Genomic DNA, 27,966 nt, shown 5'->3' with positions numbered 1-27,966 from the left:
AATATGATAATATTTATCACTTACAATAGCTGCGAGGAAATGTAGAGAAACAAGAATATGTTTTACCTTTCCCATATCATCTGAATAATTTAATATTAAATTAAAATCTGAATAATCCATTAGTTAAACTGAGTCCTGCTTATTTTATTAAAGTCAAAGCAAGTTGAACGAATTCAATTTAATTGTATAGATCAATTTTAATTCTGGAAAGTTTAAAGCATTTGACTGAGCCAAAGATGAAATCAAAGGGATATCTAACAATATGCTTTAGTTCATCTCTAAAATGTTTCTGGGAAGCTGCATAAATAAATGTGTTTGTACAAGAACTCAAACATCTGAGCATATGTCCAGATTGCTCTGCAATAGTGGCAGGGTCATCATAATTGGCTTCTAAAAATTGTTTGCTTATGAAATGAACACTGATAAAATATATAAAATTCACCATCCATAACAGTATGAAAGTGCCTGATATCACTAACAATAATATAATGGATTTCCTTCTGACCTTTACCTCTGGATCAGAATGATTTTCAGTCCACTTGTTACATCGTAGGCCACGTCTAATTCGATTGGCAATTAAAATATGTCTGATAGTCAATGCATTAAACAGTAGGATCAAAACAAATGGTAAAAATGGCGTTAATATGGTATCTAGCCAAAAATGCACTATAAACACAGTTAAGGTGTAGAAGCTTGCTTTCAGATAACATGACCATGGTATGTTGTCAATTATTTCCCGAGGTTCATAAATAAAGTAAGTTGGAATATTTTGCAAGATGCCACATAAACAGATCACTGATAATACTACTGTACAACATTTCTCAGTGCAATAATTAATTCTTAATGTTTGATGACAAATAGCAACGAATCGATCAAAAGTGAAAGCTACAGTAAACCAGACTGATAAATCAACTGAAACAAATAACAGGACAAGATTGAGACTACAAACAGGAGTATAGTTCAGGAATGAATGTGAAAAATAAGCATCATTAATTTCATACAGAATCACTTCGAATAGTAGAACCATTAAATCAGCAACTGCCATAGCCAACAGGTATTGGGTGATACATTTTGAGAGGCCACACCGCCCACGTAAGAGAATGAAGATTGTCACCAAGTTAGCTGCGGAAAAGATGGAAGAAAATTACAATGTGCACATCCTCAGATTGATTACTAATCCTGACAGAAGTGTTGTTTTCATGTAGGAGGTGCTGGCATCTATGGTAACAGCAGTATTCATTAACTAACTTATGATTAGTCTTGACAAAATAATAATGATATCTCTTCACGAAAACCTATCACCACTTTTGTGGCAGAAACCTAGAATTGTTATTGAGAAGGCAGATGGTGCTTTGATGGACAGACTATGCCAGAATATGAAACAAATCCTTAATTAGATGGCATGTTATTGAGAGGGATTCTTACACGTATTTAGTCTTTTTTCCTACCCACCAAGGGCTTTTCATGCCACCTTCAAATACTCTAAGTGCATTCTTCAGTTCCTTCCTGGCTACATTGTAACCTTCGAGAGCCCTGTCTGATTCTTGCATCCTGAAGTAGGCTTCCTTCTTCCACTTGACTTACTTTCCACATCTCTTGTCATTCAAAATTCCTTCACTCTACAATCTCTTTCTTGCCTCAGTGGTATAAACCCAAACAGAACTCAACAATCTCCACATTTCTGTTGTACATTTGTCTGAGAATATCATCTCTCACTTTATGCTCCACAGTTCCTGCTTAATAGCATGTTAACCCCGCCTCCTCCAATTAATTACTTTTGCATACTGTCTGTTCCGATCCCTCTCCTTGATTATTCTGAAGTTTGGGGTGTTATGATCACTATCACCGAAATGCTCTCCCACTGAGAAACCTGACACCTGAACTGGATCGCTGCCAAACACCAAATCCAATGATTCTCCTCTAGTCAGACTACCTACATACTGAAACAAGAATCCTTCCTGGACAAAAACTGTCAAAAACTGCAAAATCCAAACTATTTGATCTATGGAGGTGCTGTGGTGGGAAGTCGACGTCACCCAATTACTTCAACACCTTTCCAAAACCTGTTTCTGAATCTGCTCCTCCATGCTTCTGTTGCTATTGGGACTCTATAGATAACTCCCAGTAAAGTGACTGCTCCTTTCCTGTTTCTGACTTCCACCCATAATTAAGTATTCGGCAAACCCTCCTCAACGACCTCACTTTCTGCAGCTGTGATACCGCCCTTGATTAGCAATGCCATTCCCCCATCTCTTTTACCTTCCTCCCTATTCCTTTTGAAACATCTAATTCCCGGAACATGCAACAACTGTTCCCGCCCCATGATATCCAAGTCTCTGTAATGTGCACAACATCGTAGCTCCAAGTATTGATTCATGCTCTGAGTACATTACCTTCATTCCTGACATTTGCATTAAATCATACTGACTGTATCCTTGCCTTATCAACTGTCTATCTTTCCTCATCGATTCTCTGCACGCTGTATCTGCCTGCTCACCAGCTAACCCATCCTTTGATCCGCAGCTGTGGTTCCGACTCCCCTGCCAAACGAGTTTAAATCTGCTAAAGAGCTCGAGCAAACTTCCCAAACATGATTTTGTTTCCCCTTCACTTCAGGTAAAACCCGTCCTCCTTGTATAGGTCCCAACTTCCCCAGAAGGTTTTTCAATGATTTCCACATACCTAAAGCCCTCCCTCCTACACTGGTCCTGCAGACACGTGTTCAGCTGCACTCGATCTCTGTTCCTAGTCTCAGATTATTACACTGTTCTCCTGACTTCTAGCTTCCAAACCAAATTACCAATATTCACTTATCAGGTTCTCACTCCTTTTCCTAGCTCTATTATTGATACCAATGTGTAACACAAAATCTGGTTACTCACCCTCCTCCTTTCAGAATCCTGTACACTCAATCTGAGATATCCCTCTGACTCAGGAGCAACATGCTATTCGGGAGGTTCGTTGATGACCACAAAATCACCCATCTTTTGCTGTAACCATTGACTTGCCTATCACGATCATTCTCCTAGTCTCCCCACTTCCTTTCTGCGTGACAGAGCCAGGCTCAGTGGCAGGTTCGCAGTGGTTTTCCGCTTGTCGTTTGCATCCCCAACCCAACAGAATCCAAAGGTTATACTTATTATTGAGAGGCGTGGGGTATCCCTGCACTAACTGCCTAATTTGTTTCCCTCTTCTCCTACAGTTATTCTGTGACTTAGGTGTCATTGCCCCCCTATTAATACTATCTATCATCCCCTCAGCTTCCAATTAGATCCGAGATTCATCCAAATCCTGCGTTAGTTCCTTACTGCTGTCTGTGAAAAGCTGGAGTTTGGTGCACTGCTCGCAAAGGAAGTCAGCAGGGACACAAGTGGTATTCCTCAACTCCCATATCCTGCAATGCAACTGTCCACACTCCCATCCCCTCAGTTCTAAATCGCCAAAAGAGATTATTTAAAATCCTTCCCAGAACAACTCTCCACACAGTTTACGTTTTTTTAGTTAGCGGAGGACGACGTGGGGGAGACACTACACGTGCAGTGTATTGGGTTTAGCCACTGCCCGAATATATTGGTTCACTTACCCAGCATCCCTTTGATCTCGTCCGGCCAATTCAGCCTATGCTCCTCTGATTGACGAGGTAAGCACTTTATATTGAAATGTACCCTCCTGGCTGCCCTCTGACTCACTGTCTATCGACTCCCGCTGCTGAAATTAATATAGTGTGAGAACCTACGGACAAACGACTATCTTTGGAAATAATTCAGGATAAATTATAGTCTGTGGTTCAAGCACATCGGAATGTAAAACTACCATCATTAGCCCAAGAGAAGGTAGTGTCAGACAGGGAAAATATTCTCCATGAATATGAACAGATTAAATGAATTCACACAGCAACTGGTTCTTACCTGGAATACCAACGATTGCGAGGATGGGATAGTAAATGTTTTCTATTTGTATGATCACTGGTGGACTCATACTCAGATTGAGGCGATATTGCTTCTCTGTGCAGGCAGCCTTTCTAATTTGAAAATAACTGTCTCATTTATAGTAGTGGGAAACCCTCAAGTGACATTGAGAAAACCAAAATAATTGAGATAATTACAGGCAGATAAACAAAGAAGTAATTGGAAATCATAATTCCTGTTGTCTATCAGGAATACTATGCAATGCTGTTACATGATAAGACAATAAGAATAGCAAAGTATTATCGTAATCAAAAGCATTTCAAGCAAAATAATTCTACATCACCATTCAAAATTGATAACACAAGGCCGCTGAATTTGAATTCGTGGGCGCCATATATACAAAACAGACTATGTGTTTTTTTTTGCAGTGCATTTATTTCTTACACTTGACTGTAAATGAAGAATCTGGTCTATTTCTTCCAATGCATGTTATTTATAATTTAAAATTATGTTGGTGGATATCGTAAATGGGGTATATGTAATCAAGCTATTTTCGAGTGACATAACTAGGTACATGCAGATGATCAGTCCCTCAGCTGAATAAAGATATTTTGCTTTTAACATATGAATAATATGTTTTACAGTCGAAACAGGCGTCAGGAGTTAAGATGCCATTTAATTGTCATTCCACTGATATTTTACGGTATGCTGACTGGAAATTTGAGTTGTTGTCTATTTCCTGTTTAAGTGATACTATTAACAGTAGAGACCTCATGGTCTATTTATGTATACGGATACATATTGATACATTTAGCACCATATGCCTGGTTTTCATTTCTTATTTTAATATTCTATCCCAAATTGAATAGGCAGAAATGACAACATTTGCAAATAAACTGAAAAAGCATTGTGGACTTTCTAAAAATGTGAGGTATGAAAATGATAGATTTGATGACTCTGATTTGGAACGGGTGTTTAAATCTTTAATTGGAAGACAACGGCATCAAAACCAAAGCCTGATAACGTCCCATGTTGCTCACTTTTACTACTTCATTAATTTTTCAAGATTAGAACATCCAAAAATTATAGTCTGTGGTTCAAGCTGTTGTTTCACACAATCATTGAGACCGCACCATCCAGAGACTTCATGGAGGATCATAGAACCCAAACAATATGGAAACAAGCCCTTCAGCCCAACAAGTACACACCAACCCTCCCCCCTCTGATTAATGCACCATAGGCAATTTAGCATGGCCAAATCACCTGACCTGCACATCTTTGGTCAGTGGGAGGAAACCGGAGTAGCCTGAGGAAACCTACGCAGACACGGGGAGAATATACGAAACACCACAGAGACAGTCGCCTGACGCTGGGATTGAAACTGGGACCATGGTGCTGTCAGGAAGCAGGGTTAACCATGAACCAATGTGCCACCTCCCAAAATGGCGGTTCATAAACTCCCAACAGTGTGGAAGCAGATTCTTCAGCCCAACAAGTCTACACCGAGCTTCTGAAGAGTACCCCAGTGAAACCCATTCTCCTACCCTATTATCTCACATTTACCCCTGACTAATGCATTAACCTACACATCCCTGAACACTATGGACAATTTAGCATGGCCAATTCACCTATCCTACATATTTTGGATTGTGGGAGGAAAGTGACCAATGCAAAATCTACGCAGGCAGTCGCCCGAGGGTGGAATCGGACCTGGGTCCCTGGTGCTGTGAGTCAGCAGTCCTAACCAGCTGCCCAAACTCAACTAAGTCATTCAGAACCATTTCCCTATTTAACCCCAAAACTCTGCAAGTTTACTTTCTTCAGGTTTTCATCAAATGTTCATCAAATTGGAATGTATCGGTGACTCACCAACAAGCAATTTGGTGGCATAAATACCAGATTATCACAATCTGTACAATGCATTCATTTGCATATTTCTCCCCACAATGCCCAATGCAGTCAGACTGAAACCCTGAGTGGGATCAAATAACGGAAATCGCTTTTCACGTCATGATTTCATTGATCTCAAGATATTTCTCAAATCACCAGAGAATCAAATTAGAAAAGAAAGCTCAGCATTTAGAATATCAAACTTACTATTAACTTACCATTAACTTTCAGAAGTGTGGAAGTGGATGTTATTCCAAAATAAATTTCAAACTACTCTGAAGTTTCAGTAACAGAATCAAATTCTTGCTATTACCATGGATTTTAAAAGTCTGACACATGATCTCTTTCCAAGCAGAAGGAATTTCCACCATAACTGGCCATTTCTTCCCACTGGGGTACTGTGCTGATCCATGTTGGTATTTGAAACACGGCAACATTTGATGCTCCAGCCTCCGGGTTCCAGTGAATACCATCAGCACTCAGATCCTGCTCCAACATTTAACAAAACCTGGTCTACCCTAAGTCCACCCATCCGCACTTTCCCCATAAATGTGTAATTTTCGTTGGGCTAAAATCATGTTCTGTCCTGAACATACACAGTTCATAGTCGTAGAGAACTCCAAGATGCACAACTCTTGTTGGCAAATTTCTTCCCATGCTGTCCTAAATCACTGATATATTATTGACTTATTATAAGATTCTAATACGCTGCTCTGAACTTCCCAGCCAAGGGAAATGTTTTCTTAGATTCAACCCTGCCCGACCCCTGATGAATTTCCATTTCCAATTAGTCTACGTCTCATTTCATTCTTCGAAACTTCCAGAAACATACGTCTGCTCATTTTCTCTTGGAAAACCACTCACATCCTCTGGAACAAAGCTACCCTTTCTTTGATTACGGAACCAAAACTGCTCGTTTGGTGGTTTCATCTAGGCTCTGCAAAATTGAAAACGACTGTAATCTGTTACTGAAGTACGTGTTGCTGGAAAAGCGCATAAGATCAGGCAGCATCAAAGGAGCAGGATAATCGACGTTTCCGACATAAGCCCTTCTTCAGACTCCTCCCTCCCCTTCCTAGGCCTCTCCATTTCTATCTCGGACGACAGAACTCCTCCTCCCTGCAATCTGTTACTCCAAACATTCTGCAACAAAAACCAACATACCATTTATCTCGTGGAAATAAAAAAACAGAAGTGTTTGTAAGGCTGTGAGTAGCTCAGAGTTGACTAATTTTGAAAATTCATTTTTACTGTTAAGAAACATGCAATATCTGATGCAGTGTACAAAACAACTTTATATTGCGCGCCCCACAATTTTTCTTTTAAGTATTAGCCTTCAAATACAATTTGGAGAGTGCTAGTTCTGAGAGATATTCTCATAAATCAAGGCCACAAAGCCAATCAGGGTTTTAACGATTGACGATCAGTATTAAATGGGCGTGATAGATGCTTACAAAATCATGAAGGATGTGGATAAATGGATAGCCAAGGAGTCCACAGGTAGAGGGCATAGATTTAAGTTGATGGGGAAATATTTTAAAAAGGTGTGTGTGGTAAATTCTGCATGACGTGTATATTGCATATCAGAATGAGCTACCAGATGAATGGGGATATTAATAGTACGGGTGTAGAGGGATATGGGGACATACTGGCAAATGGGACTCAGTCCGATGGGATACTTGGTCAGCACAGGAAATTCCTGATGAAGGGCTTATGCTGGCAACAACGCCTCCCCTGCTCCTCGGTTGCTGCCTGACCTATTGTGCTTTTTGAGCGGCACTGGTTTGGACTCTGATTCTCCAGCTTCTGCAGCCTTCTCTTACTCCAACTAATCACAGTAACCACATACTGCTTTCCCTCCAGAACTCCTTGAACCCTTCAGCTGCAAAGGTCACGCCCACCTTCCTCTTTAAAATATCTAATAAATCGCCCCAAATTATTTCCTGTGTGAGAGAAACCACAGGTTCACAACTCTCTCAATGATGGAATTCTCCCTCATCTCAGTCCTGAATGGGTAGTCCTTATTCGTCGATTGTGACCCCGAGTTTTGGGCTTCCCCAACCTGCTGCATCTAGCCTGTCCTGTTCCATTACGATTTGGTATATCGCTGTGAGATCTTCAGTTTATCCAGTCTTTCTTCATATGTAGTCCTTCCATTCCTGCAATCAGTCTGTTGAATCTTCGCTGGACTATCAGGTAGATTGGTGAGCGCTGGGAGAGGCAGGCAGATCATACAGGATTCTCCTGTGGTTTTTTTCCCCTCGAACAAATATACCGTTATCAATACTGTTGGTGGGGACAGCCGAAACAGTAGTAACACAAGATAGAAGCTTGAGGCTGGTACAGAAGGTACAGATACTTAAGGCAGGCAACAGCACAGCCTGCATTGAGGACTATGATGAATTTGACTGCATTCATTTGAATGCAAGACATATGACAGATAGTGCCGATGACTTCAGTGCATGGGTGGGAGAGTGGGAAAGGAATATCACAGCTATTGCAAAAGCATTGCAGAGAGAAGAGCAATGCAGGTAGCGTATTGTTCCGGGGAACAAGAAAACTAAATCACAGCAGGACTCATACACTTAATGGTAAAATCCTACGGTGTGTTGCTGAACAAAGAGACCTTGGAGTGCTGTCCACAGTTCCTTGAAAGGAGAGTTGCAGGTATATAGAATAGTGAAGAAGGCATTTAGCATGCTTTTAATTCTTACACAGAGCATTGTGTATCGTACTGGGATGTCATGTTGCGGATGTACAGCATATTGGTTTGGCAGTGTTTGGGATATTGCATGCAATTCTGGTCTCCTTCCTACTGGAAGGAAGTTGTGAATCTTGAAAGTGTTCAGAAAAGATTTGAAAGCATGTTGCTCGGGGTGGAAATTTTGAGCTACGTGGAGAAGCTGGATTGGCTGGGCTACTTTTCCCTGGAGCGTCAGAGGCTGAGGGTGACCTAATAGAGGTTTATAAAATCATAACGGCTATGGTTAGGATAAAGAGAAAAGGTCGTTTGCCTGGGGTGGGTGAGTCCTGAACTAGAGGGCATCAGTTGAGGGGAAAGATATAAATGGGAACCTAACGGCCAACATTTTCACGCAGAGGACAGTGCACTTTGGAATGAGCTGCCAGAGGAAGTTTTGGCCTGGTACAATTACAGCATTTTAAAGGCATCTGGATGGGTACATGAATAAAAAAGGGTTTGACGGGATATGGGCCAAGTGCTGGCAAATTGAAGTAGACTAGGTTAGAATATATGCTCGGCCTGGACAGGTTGGACTGAAGGGTCTGTGCTGTATGTCTCTTTGCCTCTGTGACTAAGAGGAGAAGGCGAGTTGTGTTTTTGACTTGGGAACATACAATGTCACTAGTTCGAGGTGAGATTCAAATGAGACCGTCCAGTGAAGCTTTATGGGTGGAATCAAGAAATAAGAAGGGCGTGATCACTTTAATTGGATTGTATTCTCAACCTGCGAATAGTCAGCAGGAAATTGAGCAAATTGGTAGACACACTTAGATTAGATTACTTACAGTGTGGAAACAGGCCCTTCGGTCCAACAAGTCCACACTGACCCGCCAAAGCGCAACCCACCCATACCCCTACATTTACCCCTTTAACCTAACACTACGGGCAATTTTAGCGTGGCCAATTCACCTGACCCGCACATCTTTGTGACTGTGGGAGGAAACCGGAGCACCCGGAGGAAACCCACGCAGACACGGGGAGAATGTGCAAACTCCACACAGTCAGTCGCCTGAGTCGGGAATTGAACCCGGGTCTCTGGCGCTGTGAAGCAGCAGTGCTAACCACTGTGCCACCGTGCCGCCCACATCTTAGTAGCGTACGAGTAGCAAGATTGCAATAGACAGAGATGTTACCCTTCCAAACATAGACCGGGACTGCAATCGTACTAAGGCCTTGGATGGGGATGAATTTGTTAAGTCTGTTCAAAAAACAAAAATCTCAATGAAAGCTCAGATTGTCCAGCGAAAGAAGGAGCAAAAATCAACGTTCTGCTTGGAAACAAAGCAGGGCAAGTAAATGAGTTGTGAGTGGGGAAAAGTCTGGGACAAGTGACAAGAATTCTATCAGTGCAAACATACTTCTGGAAAAGGATAGTTCTGAACCACAAGTTAAATTACTAAATTGGGGCAACGTCAATTTTGACGATATCAGACAGCAACATTCAAATTCTGACTGGGGCAGGCAGTTCGAAGTTAAAGAGTTGTCTGAAAAGTGGTCGGCTTTAAAACTAAAATAACGAGATTTCAGAAACATTGTGCTCCTGTTAGTTTTGAGAGCAAAGTTAGCGAAGTAGGGGATACTGATTGGCTAGAGATAGTAAGGCGGTGGCCAAAAAAAGGGAGGAAGCATATGTCAGGTAATGATGGACAGAGTCAACTGAAAACACCGAGGAGTCTTCAGGGATGTTGAAGTCCACTGGGGGGAATCAGAAAGGCAAAAATGGAACATGAGATAGTTTATCAGATGGGAAAGAGGACAAAAGAATCGCCGGAGATGGTTAAAATCCTAAAATACAAATTTCCAAAATGGGTATTTACTGTGGAGAGACCTGAAAGCTCTTGGACTACTGGCCATAAATAGTTATGTCTTGAAAAGGGTTCATATTGTAGAAGAGGTGGAATTGCAGCTCTCAAAACATGTAAAAGTAGTGAGATTAGATTCTCTACAGCGTGGAAACAGACCCTTCGACCCAACAATTCCACACCGCCCCTCCAAAGAGAAACCCACCCAAACCCATTCCCTTACCCTATATTTACTCCTGACTAACACAACTAACACTGTGGGCAATTCAGCATGGTCATTTCACCTGAATTGCACATCTTTGGATTGTGGGAGGAAACTGGCGCACATGGAGGAAACCCACTCAGACACAGGGAGAATATGCAAATTCCACACAGCCAGGCGGGAATTAATGGAGTGAGACAGAGATCAGTGCTGGGGTCTCAGTGATTTACAATGCCAATAATGGAGTGAGACTGGGATCAGTGCTGGGGTCTCAGTGACTTACAATGCAACTAGTGGCTTGAGGCAGGAATCAGTGCTGGGGTCTCAGTGATTTGTAATGCAACTAAAAGAGTGAGACAGTGATCAATGTGAGGGTCTCAATGACTTAGAAGGTAATTCATAGTTTGCGACAGGGAACAGTGCTGGGTCTCAGATATTTTCAATATATCTAATGGAGTGAGAAATGGATCAGGACTGAAATCTCAGTGAGAGATAAGTTCAGTAATGGAGTGAGACAGGGATCAGTGCTGAGGCCTCAGTGACTTACAATGTAACTAATGGAGTGAGAAAGGTTTCCCTCACAACCCACCCGCACTGCCCACCACCAACCCCACGGCCAGTCAAGTTGACATGACTCCCAACAGCATTAACGAACCGACCTGCTCGGACGTTTGTTGCAGTGTGAATCAGATCCTTCCATTGGTGCTTGTTCAGCCTTCCCAAAAAATGGTGCCAGATTCCGGAAATCTAAAACCTTCCGTTTTGCACCAACTCTTCAACCACAAATTCATCTGTCCCATTTTCTTGTTGCGAAACGCACTAGCACACCTCGGAAATGATCCAGATATTACAAACATTTGTTTGTTTTAAATCTACTGTGTAACGCCCAGCAGTTTTGCTGCACGGCCTCATTTTCTAATTCGGCAATATCAACAGGTACCACGACCTCTCAGTCATCAGGTTGAGTACTTGCGAGTTTTTCTTCGATTGACAATGGATAAGGCTATTTGGTAATGATGTGAAAATTTGAATGTGCATGTCAATTTATTTTATACATTAAGACGGAAGCTAAATATTGGCATAAGTTCTCATTGTTCAATGAGTTGACAATTAGGAAGAAGGCGTTATTTTGGGATCAATGTTTTTTCTGGAGTTATGAATACTTTATTGGCATTGTTTAATACTATAACTCAGATTGTGTCAAAAGTTACTTTAGGTATGATTGTCAATTAGTTTGCCAGGTGCCAACGACAATGATTGGGCAGGCGTTAATTATAATAGTTTCTTCTCAAAATAATGTGTTTTTTGATTTATGCTACCACTTTTCATTTTGCGTCAAATCTGAGACAGTCTACCAGTTTTGAAGTGGTGTCTCCACCTCGGAATGATGCTTCAGCCTAATGTCCAACTCCAGTCATTATTGCTCAGTTAAAAAACTGTTCTGCTCAAGGGAGCCGTTGCTTGTCAAGTGAATGTAACAAAGCTGAACAACCCACAGTTGGAACATTTTCAGAATGAAATTGTCAACCATAACATGACACCAGCCCAACATGTTTTGGAGAAAGGAATACGGATTGGTTCAAGGGAAACTTTATTAATGATGGGCAGGATCTGGCTAGAACAGTCTGTGAACAAATCTTGGAGGGTATCTCTACAGTGAAAAAAGCAAGGCATTTAAAATGGCATGGAGAACATGAGGATTGCGGAAGCTGGAGATCAGAGTAAAAACGTGTGACGCTGGAAAAGTACAGCAGGTCAACAAGCATCCGAGAAACAGGAAAGTCGTCTTTTCAGACATGATCCCTTCATCAGGAATGTCCTGACTTCTTGATGCGTTTTTCAAACTCCACAATTTCCGACATTTAAAATGGCACAATGATACAGTTCAAATTGTTCCTTTTAGGGGTTAAGTGTACGAGTAACAAGTAAGGAGAATGAATAGGACTATTCAGGGCTGAATTAATATTAAAAGAGAGACTTGGCAAAAGCAAAAAGTCAGCAGAACAAATGAGGCCCTAAAATATGGGAAGTGCAGAGGTGAAATAACAAAAGCCATCAGGAGAGGAAAGAGGAGCCATGATAAATGCTGGCTAGCAAGATTAGGCAGAATTCAACGATATTCTAACAGTTTATCAAGGGGAAGAGAATAACCATGGAAAGGGTATGGCCTATTAGCGATCAAGAGACAAATTGTGCATGCAGCCATAGGACAGTAGTAGAATATCATATGCACTTCCGTCTATCCTCAGAGCAAAGAAGATTCAGTACAAAATTAGAAAAGATAGGCTGTAGTGTCCTTGACCATATTGTTAGAGATAGTGAGGCATTCCAGGCTTTAGCAAATGTAAACGGGTATGAAACCTAATTCTGGATGAAGTGTATCCCAAACCTGATCAACAGAGAGACCGAATGTGGTTGGGTAACCTGGAAGCCAGACGAATCTCCAGTCTTTGGGCACGGTCGAGAGGCGGTAGAGGGAGGTTTGGGAGCAGATCAGGATGGGGGTGAGGACGTGAATCCGGTGCCGTTTGTGAGTTGGGACACGTCCCAGACAAAGTCATCGCAGTGTGCGGTGTGTGCGAAATGGCCTGACAGTTACAACTGAGATGCGTACACGCATTTTGTAGTTTAACTTTTCCTAAAAAAACTATTTCAATCAGTTTCGTCACAATCATCACAAGGGAAGGGTTTGAATTGTGACTGTTCCAGGGTTAACAGCACTTTTGAATCAAAAGCATCAATTTCTCAGCAATACGCTTGAGGAGTTCTATGACGTAAATTATACTGGGTCCCCGTGCACATTCATGAACGCTTTGAGTAGTAGAAAGCCCAACCCAATAGCTGTCAGTGCAATTTCTGTGTGACAAAGTTATGCAGCATGGTAACAGAACATTGGCCAAATTGCCTATGCTGACCAGACGTCCTAACTTTGACTGGCCCAGTTTGCCTGCGTTTGACCCATATTACAGCAATGGCAGTCTGTTAAATGTGTATAAAAATCATTGTAGTTCCAATGGACCACAAGCTGCTCACTGACCAAAAAGAGACGAGTAACAAATACAATCCAACCAGCAGTATGGCAGTTACTTCATGGAAATGTAGAAAGTTAGCTGGCACGCTTTATTTCAATGTATCATGAATCAACCATTCCAATGACAGGCTTAGTGACCATTGGCAGATTTAATAGCTGATAGACAAGACTTGACATGAATGGCAGACTGTGATGGTGCTACTTTCTTTAATGCAATTTGGTTGATTAGGAAGTAGCTGATGGGTGCATTCCGCACATGAAAAGCAATTTCAACCAGTTTTATTGTTACGATGGACGTGTGCCTGGCTTGCATGTTGCTAATTTATTGGAGAATATCTGTCTGGATACCTATGAATTTTTAAGTCACCAGGTTAAGAATGCAGTAGCATCGCTGTGTGTCCAAACACAGTAAAATTTGATAATTGCTTTTCTTCTGCATAGGTTATCAAAACATGATCAGTCTGCCGTGCTCTTTGCTAGTACAGGATAAATGGCGAGAATTAATTGTAGTGGGCATTTGCAGAATACAGCTAATATCAGGGAGGGGGAATCTTGTCAGGCTGAAACACGTGAGTCATGCCAGCAACACAACACCCCTCATCCATTGAATGGATCATTGCATTCAAACGATGATGTCCTGAACATTTGTCTTAGCAATTCACATCTGAAAATAAATCTTTGGGGGTTGGGGGGAGGGCGGAGGGGAGTCGCTGGGAAGTGAATATTCTCTGATTTATGACGAAATAATTTAATTCACGGTCTATTTTGAGTGGAAGCTTATATTGGCAATTTTCACCGAAAAAATAGCACCTTGGGTAATCCCTGTGACACACTGTTCCTTCCACAAACTCATTAGAAATATTGTTATCATAGCAAGGATCATACCAATTGGACCGAAAGTCGGCGAAGTCCCACGTTAGCCATTTGAAAGATCCAGCGACATGGTTATGAGGTCTTATATCTGATCTATTGTCACTGGAGCATCCAAGTCTTTCAGATATGATCACAGTCCCCGAAGATAATCAATGGGCCAGAGCCTTTGCAGTTTTTCTGCTTATGGTGTAAATGCATAGGAATTCACTCAGACACTGAGGAGAAATACGAACAGCAACATCTGTTTTCATACAGCTTTCACGGCTCAGTTGGTTGAAGATCTGAACATGGAAGCTGAACCTAAAAGATTCTACACCCCATGGAAAACACAGGCAGGTGGGCAGAGGGGATGGGCGCACCTTATTAGTAAGAAACGAAAATAATATCAAGAAAGGATGTAGGGTGAGAGGATAAGAATCAGTGTGGGTAGAGGTGAGAAACCACGAAGTTTAAAAAAAACATAACAGCAGTTTCAGAATAGGCATCCAAACAGTAGTCAGGATTTTGAGCACAAGCAAGATTTGGAGATAAAAAAGGTGTAAAAGAAAAGCAAGGTCACGTGATCGTGGGGGATTTCAGTGTGGCAGTGGACTGGGAAAATCAGGTTGGTCGGGATAAGAAGAAAATGAACTTGTGGAATGTCTACGAGATTTTATTGTCACAGCTTGTGTTGAAGCCTTACAGGGAAGAGGCAATTCTGCATTTAAGATGAGCTATGATAAGACTTGATAAGGGAGTTTAAGGTGAAGGAATCCTTCAGAACCATAAAGCAGAATGTGATAGAACTTGCTCTGCAATTTGAGAAGGAGAAGCTGGAATGCGATGTATTGATATTATCGTTGAATAAAGACGTGGAAAATGTATTCGTCGTGAAGGGCTAATGCCAGAAATGTCGACGCTCCTGCTCCTCAGATGCTGCATGACCTGATGTGTTTATCCAGCAAGGCACGTTTTGACATTTACATTTGACTAAAGTCATGTGGAGGAACTGGATAGAATTGATTGGGAGAGGAACCCAACATGAAAGGCAGTGGAACAAGTTTCCGGTAGAAATTCGGGAGACACAGTCAAAAATTCATCCACAGGATAAGGGAGCATGGTAAAAGGTGAACGAGGTAACCATGTCTGTCAAGGGACTGCAGGGGCAGCATAAAAGAAAAAGGGAACCATGCAATACGGTGAAGGACAGTGGGAATCCAGAGCTTTGGGAAGAGCGCAAAGAACAACAGATGACAGTTAAAAAGAAGTAAGGAGGGCGAGGGTTACATAAGAGAGTAAGCTGACAAGTAATATGAGAGAAGATTGCAAGAGATTGACAAGTTGCGGTTTGCCAAAGTGATCCGGACGAAAGCGGGAAAATGGGGTTGAGAATTGAACATTGCAGCACACTCGATGGGGCGAATGGCCTAATTTCTGCTCTTATCTCCAATGTTGTATCCTTGAGGATTGTGGAGAACCATTTTGCCAGTTAACATATGCAGTTTAACTGAAATTGAGTTCAAATGAAGCATGTTAGATGCCAGATTGCAGGCCAAACTAAATCAGCATCCTGATCCCTGAATTTAATCAGAATAAAATTGAAAGCATTGAATGACATTCAAAATCGTCAAGTTCTTCCTCATCTGATTTTACATGGAACAGACACCAAATCTATATTAGACCAAAACAAAACGTAATTATTTGATACTAATAGTAACTTAAGCAGAAAATAGATGAAAATCAAGGCAAAGCGTTTCATATCTATGGTCTCTCCCCAATCTTCATGAAGTACCATGCCGATTCTCTTTCACACATGTGCACATGCGCGCACTCAGAGACAGGTAAGCACATTTAAGTAATAAATTGAAAGCAAATAAAGAATTCCATTTTGCCAGTCAACTGTTTCACAATGGGTCCTAAATCTTCATGAATCTTAGAATAATGTGTTGTTTTCAAAACACATATGATTATATATTCTTGAATTCCAAAGTCACCGGTTCTTGGAAATATTTTCTGCAAACCACTGCAGACTTTTAATTGATGCCTGACATATTGGGGCTCCTCCCTCAATACCTTCAACATTGTTTTAAGTATAAAATTACAGAATAAAATGCAAAGCAACTTCAATCCAGTGGCTTCGAATACCCTCTCCCTTGTGCCCAAGACCCAGATTAAACCTATACTTTCTCATCATTTCTCAACATTTTCTGTGATCTATCTCATCAACGTCGTTCTACCGTTGTTTGACCAATTAAAAATCAAACCAGTATCTACCATTTCTTCTGCATGATATATCCTCGTGCCTAAGCACCTGCTGTAATCTTAGACCGTGAAGTAAACTGTGACCAACTTTCCAGACCAGTTTTCGGAAACAATATCAGTTTATTTGTTCTCTTCAAAACAGAAACATCAAGCAGCTGTTCAAAGTTTAATTCTCATCTTCAGTCCACAGTTCCAAACTAGCGATGAGACAAAATCAAAATAAAATCGTGAAGATCTCAATGTAACATATGTATATTTCATGCAGTTCATACGTAATCGAACATTGGTGATGCGTTCAGCTGTGATACATCAAGACATTTAATTAACCAATACATCAATCATTAAAAGCCAGACCTTGAATTTCATTTTTACTTCCAATCAATTAGTGCATTTGCATCCAGTTGTCCAGTAGACCTTAATATCTTTCACCATCTAATACTGGCTTGCAGAGCATTCACAAGATTAAAAGTTGTTTGTTTTGCAAAAAAATCTTAAATTCCCAGGGCCAAATTTCAAGGTACCCTATTTTATTTTGCTCTGCACGGCTATCTCTTTTCTTCTCAGTAACTCCATAAAATATTAATCCATTAATGATTTTTGATATAATTTCTATCTTCGTTGAAACACGTTCTTCAATTTCTTGTTAATAAATTAAAGGTGAATTGATGCCAGAATGTGTTGTTTTATCTTTCTTACAATCATAGAAGGTCGGACCTCAGACTCAAATTACCATCAACATGAAGATATTTATTGAATACAGAGACTGCTAGAAAATGCAGAAGAATGCTTCTGACTTTCCCATATCAATCTGTGTAATTTAATGCAAAATTTGTGAAACTGAGCACTGCTTATTTTATTTAAGTCTATGTAAGTTGAAGGAATTCATTTAATTGCATAGATCAATTTTAATTCTAGGAAGTATTAATCATTTGACTGAGCCAAAGATGAAATCAAAGGGATATTTAGTGATATGCATTAGTTCGTCTCTAAAATGTTTCTGGGAAGCTGCATAAATAAATGTGTTTGTACAAGAACTCAAACATCTGAGCATATATCCAGATTGCTCTGCAATAGTGGCAGGGTCATCATAATTAGCTTCTAAAAATTGCGTGTTTATGAAATGAACACTGATAAAATATATAAAATTTACCATCCATAACAGTATGAAAGTGCCTGATATCACTAACAGTAATACAATGGATTTCCTTCTGACCTTTACCTCTGGATCAGAATGATTTTCAAAGCATTTGTTACGTCGTAGTCCACTTCTTACTCGATTGGCAATTAAGATATGTCTGATAGTCAACACATTAAACAGTAGGATCAAAACAAATGGTAAAAATGGGGTTAATATGGTATCCAGCCAAAAATGCACTATGAACCCAGTTGAGGTGTAGAAGCTTGGTTTCGTATAACATGACCATGGTATGTTGTCAATTATTTGCCGAGGTTCATAAATAAAGTAAGTTGGAACATTTTGCAAGATGCCACATAAACAGATCACTGATAATACCACTGTACAACATTTCTCAGTGCAATACTTAATTCTTATTTTTTGATGACAAATGACAACGAATCGATCAAAGGTGAAAGCCACAGTAAACCAGACAGACAAATCAATTGAAACAAATAACAGGACAAGATTGAGACTACAAATAGGAGTATAGTTAAGGAATGAATGTGAAAAATAAGCATCATTAATTTCATACAGAATCACGTCGAATAGTAGAACCATTAAATCAGCAACTGCCATAGCCAACAGGTAATGGGTGATACATTTTGAGAGGCCACACCGCCCACGTAAGAGAATGAAGACTGTCACCAAGTTAGCTGCGGGAAAGGTGGAAGAAAATTTCAATGTGCACTTCATCAGATAGATTACAATCCTGACAGAAATGGCAGTATTCATTAAATAACTCATGATTAGTGTTGACAAAACAATAATGATCTCTTTACATGAATTGCTATTAGCACCTTTGTGGTAGAACACCCAGAGCTGTTATTGAGAAGACAGATGGTGCTTTAATGGAAAGAGCATGCCAGAAGATGGCAGAAGTCCAAATTAGGATAGTGTTTTGTTGAGAGGGTTTCTTGCAGGTACTTAATGTTTTATAGACCTGTTATACTTCTTAAACTATGTGGTAGTTACTTAAAGGCAGTCAGATTCTGTTGAAAAATGAATATTGTTTTGCTGCTGCATATCTTGTCGATAGCACACATTGCGACCAATTCTTTCATCAGTTGGAAGTTTATGCATGCCGATGATGTAATATTGGGCACACACAAAATATAGTGATTTAAAATTACTGAAGACGCATTGTAAATAATGCTATACTATAGACATACGGAAACCAAATCGTGGAATATAGCCACATGAGGAATAGCCTAAGGGAAATTCAGATAACACGAGGACGTATGTGGATGATCCAGTTTGTGCTCTGGTCAATGGCAACCCCCCCCCCCCCCCCCCCCCAACCCCGTTTGAGTTAGTTAGTTATGGAAAGGAGAATGAAAACAAGCGCTACAATCAATTTATTTTTTCTTGTATTTGGCTGTCATCCGTCACTTGTGCGGCATGAAGGCTAATTGACAATGAATGTGTTAGTTTCTGGAAGCCGATGAAATTTCCAAGCAAGCATATAATGTTAACAAGAGAGACTGACACGTTTCCTCAGCTATAATTTAGTTTGCAAAAATAACCTAATTACAAGTTCAGGATTGATTTCATCTGAGGCCAACTCGAGTTTTCTCCGTTACCCCCCACACGTTAAACTGTCAAAACATAAATGGAGCTTAACCGAAACCAAGAGACTCTTTAGATACAACAATTATCCATCATATTTATCATTATTGGTGTTGCTCAAATGCAAATATTTTAAGTTGCATGCGGTGCAACATCTTCATTAAATCATGACATTCTGTATTGCTCGTTATATGGGCAACTAAATTAAAGTTTTAAACATTTGTTTATGTACATCAGAAGAGGATAGATTTTCCTAACACTTCAGAAATAACCATTTGATTTACCTTAACACCTACACGTTTAAACTATTGCAGTTTAATTTTTAAAAAAATTCGCAACACAATTAGCATTATCCTTCAAATTTCTTTCCATTGATTGGCGTTGAGGCAGGTGCAGGTAGCCCACCTTAACAAATTGCTCTAGAATTCCTCCAGATGTCTTGGAAGTTAACTGAGTTATCATGAAAGTGTGTCATTAAAGAATAATTATTATCTGATGTGAAACAATAACGTATTGAATTGGATTCTATATGATTACATGTCGGGATACATATTGTTATGCATTGCACCTCCAACTAAGCTTGTATTGCAAGTGGTTCTTGCCCAGAATTAAGTTGATATATAACTAAATTTCCTATGTGTAAAATTATCTCAAAAAAAATTATCTAAAATACTTTCATGCATCATGCATCAACACTAAAGCTTGGAAAATTGGTTGACACTGTAAACTGTATTTCTTCTCAATTAGTTGTGCAACATAGAACAGTAGAGCACATTACAGGTCCTCCGCCTTTCGATGTTCCTCATAGAATCTCTACAGTGTGGAAACAGCCCCGATAGCCCAACATGTCCACATTGACTCTCCAAAGAGCATCCCACCCAGACCCGTTCCCCTACTCTATATTTATCCCTGACAAATGCACCTAACCTACTCATCGCTGAATACTGTGGAAAACGTAGCATGGCCAATTCACATAACTTACATATCTTTGGATTGTGGGAGGAAGCACCCGGAGGAAACTCATGCAGATAAGGGGGGAATGTGTAAAAAACCCACTGACAATCGCCAGGTGCTGGAATCAAACCTGGGATCCTGATGCTGTGAGGCACCAGTCCTAACTACTGAGCCACTTTGCCGCCCTTTTCTGCTACTCTGAGATGAAAATAACCTATATACCCTTAATTTTACTAACATCCATGTGCCTATCCAAGATGCTCTTACTTTTCCATAATATATCTAAATCTGCTACCAGGGCTCGCAATGGTTTCTATGCACCCACCATTCTCAGTGCAAACAAAACTACCTTTGACATCTAACCTAAACCTTCCTCCAATTACCTTAAAATTATGGACCCTCGTGACAGGCATTTCAGCCCTGAGGAAATGTTTTCGGCTATCTACTCTCTCTACGTCTCTCATCATATCGTTCACCTCCATCAAATCACTTCTCATGCTTTGTCACTCCGATGTGAAAAATCCGAGCTCCCTAAACCTTTCTGTATAAGACATGCCATTTAGTCCAGGCAGCAACCTGGTAAATCTTCTCTGTACGATATCTAAAGCTTCCATATACTTCTTATAATGAGGTGAAAAGAACTGAACACAATATTCCAAGTGTGGTCTAATCAGGGTTTTATAGTGATGCACCATATCTTTGCAACACTTAAAATCAACTCCCGGTTCATGAAGGATGACACACCATGCGTTGACTTAACAACCCTATCAACCTGGGTGGCAACTTCCAGGGATCTATGAGCATGAATCCCAAGATCCCTCTGTTCCTCCACACTGCCAAGATTTCTATCTTTAAGTGTAATCTGCATTATAGCGTGATCTTCTAAACTGAATTATTTCACATTTTTCCAGGTTGAAATCCATCTGTCACTTATCAACACAGTTCTGCATCTTGTTAATGTCCTGTTTAAACGTACACCAGCCTCAACGCGATCCACAACTCCACCTATCTTCACCTCATTGGCAAACTTATCAACCTTGTCATGCATGTCAGGACATTTTGGGGTACACAGTGGCACCGTGGTTAGCATTGCTCCCTCACAGCGCCAGAGACCTGGGTTAAATCCTTGCCTCAGGCAACTGTCTGTGTGGAGTTTGCACATTCTCCATGTGTCTGCGTGCATTTCCTATGGGTGCTCCGGTTGCCTCCCACAGTCCAAAAATGTGCAGGTTAGGTGAATTGGCCATGCTAAGTTGCCCGTAGTGTTAGGTGTAGGGGGTAAACGTAAGGGAATGTGTCTGGGTGGGTTGCTCTCCAGAGGGTCGGTGTGGACATGTTGGGCCAAAGGGCCTGTTTCCACACTGTAAGTAATCTAATCAAATCAAAAGTAATCTAATCTAATCTAATATAAGATATCTGCGGAATGCCACTGGTGACCGAGATCGAGGCTGAATGCTTTCCATCGATGACCACCCTTTAGCTTCTGTGAATTTCTGTACCCAAACAGCCAACTTTCCCGGCATCCCATGCCTCCTTTCTTTCTAATAAGCCGACCATGGGAACCTTAGGAGAAGCCTTTCTAAAATCCATATAAACCATGTCCACCACCCTATCTTAATCAATGTATTTTGTCACATCCTTAAGGAATTCCTTAAGTCATGTGAGGCATTACCTACCCCTGACAAAGCTATGCTGACTATTTCTAATCAGGCTATGCTATTGTAAATACCCACAAGTCCTTTCTCTCAGAATCCTCTCCAATGATTTGTCCCACACTGACTTGTGGCTAACTGGTCTGAAATTCCCAGGGTTATCACTATTGCCATTCTTGAACAATGGAATAACATTCGGTACCTTACAATCATCTGGGGCTACTCCTGTAGACAGTGAGGATGCAAACTTCATCGCCAAAGGCACATCAATCTCTTCCCTCCCTTTCTATCGCAACCTTGGTTATATCCGGTCTGCCCAGGGGAATATCTGTCCTTATGTTTTTCCAAAATTCCAGCACATCTTCCTTCCAACCATCAACCTGTCCGAGCGTTTCAGCCTCTTTCACTCTGTCCTCACAAGCGAAAATGTCCCTCACACTCGTAAATACTCAAGCAACATATTCATTAAGGATCTCCTGTACCTCCTCCGACTTCAGACACAGGTTCCCTCCACTATCCTTGATCATCCCTGCCCTCACACTGTCATCCTCCGGTTCCTCACATCTGATTTCTGTTTTCCTACCTGCCAAGAGATTTTCGTGCCACTTTTAAGATACTCTATGTCTATTCTTGAGTTCCTTCCTGGCTACCTCATAAACTTCTCGAGTCCTGTCAGATCCCTGCATCCTCAAGTAAGCTTCCTTCTTCCACTTGATTGATTGTTGCACATGTCTTGTCGTCCAAGCTTCCTTCACCCTACAATTTCTTTCTTGCCTCAGTGGTACAAACTCATCCAGGACTCAACAGTCTTCACATTTCTCTGAGAATATCATCTCTCAATTTATGCTCCACAGTGCCTACCTAATACCATTGTAACCCTCCTCCCCGAATTAAATACATTCCCGTATTGTCTGCTCCGATCCCTCTCCTTGATTATTCTAAAGGTTGGGGTGTTGTGATCACTATCACTGAAATGCCCTCCCACTGAGAGATCTGACACCTGACCTGGATCGTTGCCAAACACCAAATCCAAAATGGCCTCCCCTCTAGTCGGCCTACCTACATAATGAAACAGGAATTCTTCCTCGACATAACTGACAAAATCTGCACCATCCAAATTATTTGATCTTTGGAGGTGTTAATCATTATTACGGAAGTTGAAGGCAGGCATGACTGCATCCTGATTACTTCTACACTTTTCCAAAACCTGATTCTGAATCTGCTCCTCCATGCTTTTGTTGCTATTTGGGCTCTATAGATAACTCCAAATGAAGTGACTGCTCCTTTCCTGTTTCTGACTTCCACCCAAAATTAAGCATTCGGAAAACTCTCCTCGACAACCTCGTTTTCTGCAGCTGTGATACCACCCTTGATCAGCAATGCCATTCCCCCAACTCTTTTACCTTTCTCCTTAGTCCTTTTGAAACATCTAATTACCAGAGTGTGCAACAACCATTCCCGCCCCATGATAGCCAAGTGTCTGTAATGGGCACGACATTGTAGCTACAAGTATTGATTCATGCTCTGTGTTCATCGCCTTCATTCTTGACATTTGCATTAAAACAAACACACTTCAAGCAATCACAATGACTGTAACTTTTCCTTATAACTGTTTATCTTTCCTCATCGATTCTCTGCATGCTGTATCTGCCTGCTCACCAGCTACCCCATCCTATGATTCTTAGCTGTGGTTCCGAACCCCCTACCAAATTAGTTTACAAACTCCTAAAGAGCTCTCGCAAATTTTCCAAAAATGATTTTGTTTCCCCTCCAGTTCAGATACAACCAGCCCTTCTTGTATCGGTCCCAACTTCTCCAGAAAGTATCCCAATGATTTCCACATATCTAAATTGCTCGCTCCTACACCAGTTCGGCAGACAAGTGTTCAGCTGCACTCGATCCCTGTTCCTCGCTTCACTAGCCCGTGCCAAAGGTAGAAATCCTGAGATTACTACACTGCTTCTCCTGCATTCCAGCTTCTACATTAACTTTTCAGGGTCTAATTTCTTTACCTGTCATTAGTACCGATGTGTAACGCGACCTCTGGTTGCTCCCCGCCCCTTTAAGAATCCTGGAGACTCGATCTCAGATATCCCTGCCACCCAGAAGGCAACATACTATTCGGGAGGCTCGTTCATGACCACACAATCACTTGTCTTTTTCTGTAACCATTGAACCGCCTATCACGATCACTCTCTCATTTTACTTCTGTGCCACAAAGCCAGGCTCAGTGGCAGAGACTTGGTTACCGTGGATTTCCCCTCGTAGTTCGACCTCCAATCCCAACAGCATCCAAAGCGTTTTACTTATTATTGAGAGGAAGGGGTGTCCCTGCACTAACTGCCTATTCCCTTTTCCTCTCCTGCCGTTCACCCAGCTACATTTATTCTGTAACTTCGGCGTCTCCATCTCCCTGTAATTCTTATCTATCAACCCCTCAGCCTCCAAAATGATCCGAAGTTCATCCAGCTCCTGCTCCAGTTCCTTAACCTGGTCTGTGAAGAGCTAGAGTTTGGTGCACTTCTCGCAAGGGAAGTCAGCAGAGACACGAGCGGTGTTCCTTACCTCCCATATCCTGCAATGCGACTGTCCATGCTTCCATTCCCTCAGCTCTCAATCGCCAAAAGTGATTTTTGTTTTAAATCCTTACCCGAACAGCTCTCCACATCGTCTTCCTTTTTATGTTTCGAGGAGGATGAGGAATGGGAGACACTACACGTGCAATGTTTTGGATTTAGCCACTGCCCGAATATATGAGTTCACTTACCCAGTCGTCCCTTGGCCTCGTCAGCTCGAATTCAGCCTGGGCTCCGATGATATACTAGGTAAACATTTTATATTGAAATTTACCTTCCTTGCTGCCCTCTGACTCACTGTCTCTCGACTCCCGCTGCTGAAATTAATAAAGTGTGAGAACCTACAGACAATGGACATAACTTTGGATATAATTCAGGATAAGCTAGAGTCTTTGGTTCAAACACAGTTGAATTTAAAATAGAATCATTAGCCCAAGAGAAAGTACTGCCAAACAGGGAAAATATTCTTCATGAATATGAAGAGATTAGACGAATTCGCACAGGAACTGGTTCTTACCAGGAATGCCAACGATTGCGAGGATGGGATAGTAAATGTTTTCTATTTGTATAATCACTGGTGAACTCATACTCAGATTGAGGTGATATTGTTTCTCTGTGCAGGCAGCCTTTCTAATTTGAAAGTAATTGTCTCATTTATAGCAGTGGGGAGCCCACAAGTGACATTGAGAAAAACAAAATAATTGAGTTAATTACAGGCAGATAAACAAATAAGTTATTGGAAATCATAATTACTGCTGCCCTTCAGGAATAATATGCAATGATGTTACATGTCAAAATAATAAGGATAGCAAAGTATTATCACAATCGAGCATTTCAAGCAAAATGATTCTACATCACCATTCAAAATTGATAGCACAAGGCCACTGAATTTCATGGGCGCCATATTTATGAAAACAGAAAATGTGTTTTTTTTTTCAGTGCATTTATTTCTTACACGTGATTATAAATGGAGAATCTTGTCTATTTCTTCCAATACATGTAATTTATAAATTAAAACTATATTGGTGGATATCGTAAATGAGGTATATATAATCAAGCTATATTCGAGTGACATAACCAGATACATGCAGATGATCATCATTTCAGCTAATTTGAGACATTTTGTTTTTAAACATCTGAATAATACATAGTTTACAGTCGAAACTGGCTTAATGAGTTAAGGTTTCATTTAATTGTCATTTTACTGATATTTTACAGTATGCTCACTGGAAATTTGAGTTGTTGCTTGTTCCTGTATAAGTGACAATATTAACAGTACAGACCTCACCGTCTATTTATGCATACAGATGAATATTGATATATTTAGCACCATATGCGTGGTTTTCATTTCTTATTTTAATATTTTCTTCCAAAGTGAATAGGCAGAAAGGACAGCATTTGGTAACAAAGTGGAAAAGTATTCTGGATGTTCCGAAAATGGTAGATATGAAAATGATAGATTTGATGACTCTGATTTGGAACAGGTGTTTAAATCTTTAATTGGAAGATAAGTGCACCAAAAGCAAAGCCTGCTGACATCCCATGCTACTCGCTGTCACCACTTCATTATTTTTTTCAAAATGAAAATATCCAAAAAGCATGTTGCAGTTTCACAGAATCACTGGGACTGCACCATCCAGAGACTTCATGGAGGTTCAGAGAACCCCAACAGTGTGGAAACAGGCACATCAGCCTAACAAGTCTATACCGAGTTTCTGAAGAGTACCCCACCCACACACATTCTCCAACCCTACTACTGCACATTTACCCCTGACTAATGCACTAACCTATACATCCCTGAACACTATGGACAATTTATCATGGCCAATGCACCTACCCTACACATCTTTGGATTGTGGGAGGAAACCCACGTAGACACAGGGAGAACGTGCAAACTCCACGCAGGGAGCCGACCAAGGCTGGAATCCGAAACGGGTTCCAGACGCTGTCAGGCAGCAGTGCTAACCACTAACCCAGCGTGTTGCACTGTCCAAACTCAAGTAAGTCATTCAGAACCGTTACCCTATTTCACCCCATAACATCGCAAGTTTAATTTCTTCATGTTTTCATCGAATGTTCATCAAATTGGAACATATCAGTGACTCAGCAACAAACAATTTGTTGTTATAAATGCCAGATCTGTGTAATGCATTCACTTGTATATTTCTCCCAACAATGTACAATGCAGTAAGATTGTAACGCTAAATATTGTGTTCTAAAATACTGGAAATTGGTTTTCACGGCATGATTTCATTAATCTCAAGATAGTTCTCAAAAGACCTTTCTTTCCCAAAATAAGAAAAAAATGCGGCATTTAGAATATCAGACTTATTATTAACTTATCATTACTTTACAGAAGAATGGAAGTGGAGGTAGTTCCAAAAAGTTTCGAAACTATTCTGAAGTTTCAGTAATAGAATCAAATTCTTGCTATTACCATGGATTTTAAAAGTCTGACACGTGTTCACTTGCCATGCAGAAGGATATTACAGAATGATGGCTGTTTCTTTGCACGGAGTACTGTGCTGATCCATGTTTGTATTTGAAACACGTGAACAGCATTTGATGCTCTGACCTCTGGATTCAGTGAACACCATCAGCGCCTCAGATCCTGCTACAGCATTTAACAAAACCTGATTTACCTGAAGTTCATTCATCTGCACTCTCCACAAAAATGATTAATTTTCTTTGTGGCTAAAAATATGTTCAATCTTGAACATACACAGCTCATCGTCATAGAGAAATCCAAGATGCACAACTTCTGTTGGAAAATTTCTTCTCATGCTAACTTACTGATATATTATGAATTATTATGAGGTTTTGATACAATTCTCTAAATTTCCCAGCTGAGGGAAATGCTCTCTTAGATTCAACCCTGCCGTATGCCTGATGAATTTCCATTTCCAGTTAGTCTACGTCTCATTTAATTCTTCGAAACTTCAAGAAACATATGTCTGCTCATTTTCTCAGGGAAAACCACTCACATCCTCTGGAGCAAAACCTGCCCTTCCTTTGATTACGGAACCAAAACTGCTCCTGGGATGCTTGGTCGGCACAGGAAATTCCTGATGAAGGGCTTATGCTGGCAATATCGACTCTCCTGCTCCTCGGTTGCTGCCTGGCCTATTGCGCTTTTTCAGCGGCACCCTTTTGGGCTCTGATTCTCCAGCTTCTGCAGCCTTCTCTTTCTCCAAACAATCACAGTAACCTAATACTGCTTTCTCTCGATCTCCATTGATCCCATTAGCTGCAATGTCACGCCCACCTTCCTCTATAAAATGTCTAATACATCGGCCCCCATTGTTTCCTGCGTGAGAGAAACCACAGGTTCACAACTCTCTCAATGATGGA

General features: G+C 40.8%; 2 protein-coding genes across 2 annotated transcripts; both read right to left on the bottom strand.

Annotated features, from left to right (window-relative positions):
* Positions 1 to 178: 178 nt before the first annotated feature.
* LOC148141071 (putative G protein-coupled receptor 139) lies at positions 179 to 3,978 on the bottom strand. The gene is made up of 2 exons (XM_087979073.1): positions 3,909 to 3,978; positions 179 to 1,122 (listed from the first exon to the last, which is right to left on the bottom strand). Exons 1-2 carry the CDS (start codon positions 3,976 to 3,978, stop codon positions 179 to 181), a joined length of 1,014 nt encoding a protein of 337 aa, XP_087835199.1.
* A 13,637-nt stretch (positions 3,979 to 17,615) lies between these two features.
* On the bottom strand, positions 17,616 to 25,202 carry LOC148141070 (uncharacterized). The gene is made up of 2 exons (XM_087979072.1): positions 25,133 to 25,202; positions 17,616 to 18,520 (listed from the first exon to the last, which is right to left on the bottom strand). The coding sequence occupies exons 1-2, from the start codon at positions 25,200 to 25,202 to the stop codon at positions 17,616 to 17,618; spliced, it is 975 nt and encodes a 324-aa protein (XP_087835198.1).
* Between the last annotated feature and the right edge of the window lie 2,764 nt (positions 25,203 to 27,966).

Source organism: Chiloscyllium plagiosum, unplaced genomic scaffold (genome assembly GCF_037043375.1).
Source record: "Chiloscyllium plagiosum isolate Xiang-an unplaced genomic scaffold, Cpla_swu_hap1 HiC_scaffold_35, whole genome shotgun sequence".
NCBI classification, from domain to species: Eukaryota; Metazoa; Chordata; class Chondrichthyes; order Orectolobiformes; family Hemiscylliidae; genus Chiloscyllium; species Chiloscyllium plagiosum.
Note: the sequence above shows the minus strand (reverse complement) of the source record. Positions and strands in the feature narration are given on the sequence as shown.

What these genes read in the sequence shown, in the direction of transcription:
- LOC148141071 (XM_087979073.1), bottom strand. Translation starts at nt 3,978, where the DNA reads ATGAGTCCACCAGTGATCATACAAATAGAAAACATTTACTATCCCATC. An exon ending in CGCAATCGTTGGTATTCCAG is followed by an intron (nt 1,123 to 3,908) that starts GTAAGAACCAGT and finishes TCTTTTCCGCAG; the next exon opens with CTAACTTGGTGACAATCTTC.
- LOC148141070 (XM_087979072.1), bottom strand. Translation starts at nt 25,202, where the DNA reads ATGAGTTCACCAGTGATTATACAAATAGAAAACATTTACTATCCCATC. An exon ending in CGCAATCGTTGGCATTCCTG is followed by an intron (nt 18,521 to 25,132) that starts GTAAGAACCAGT and finishes CCTTTCCCGCAG; the next exon opens with CTAACTTGGTGACAGTCTTC.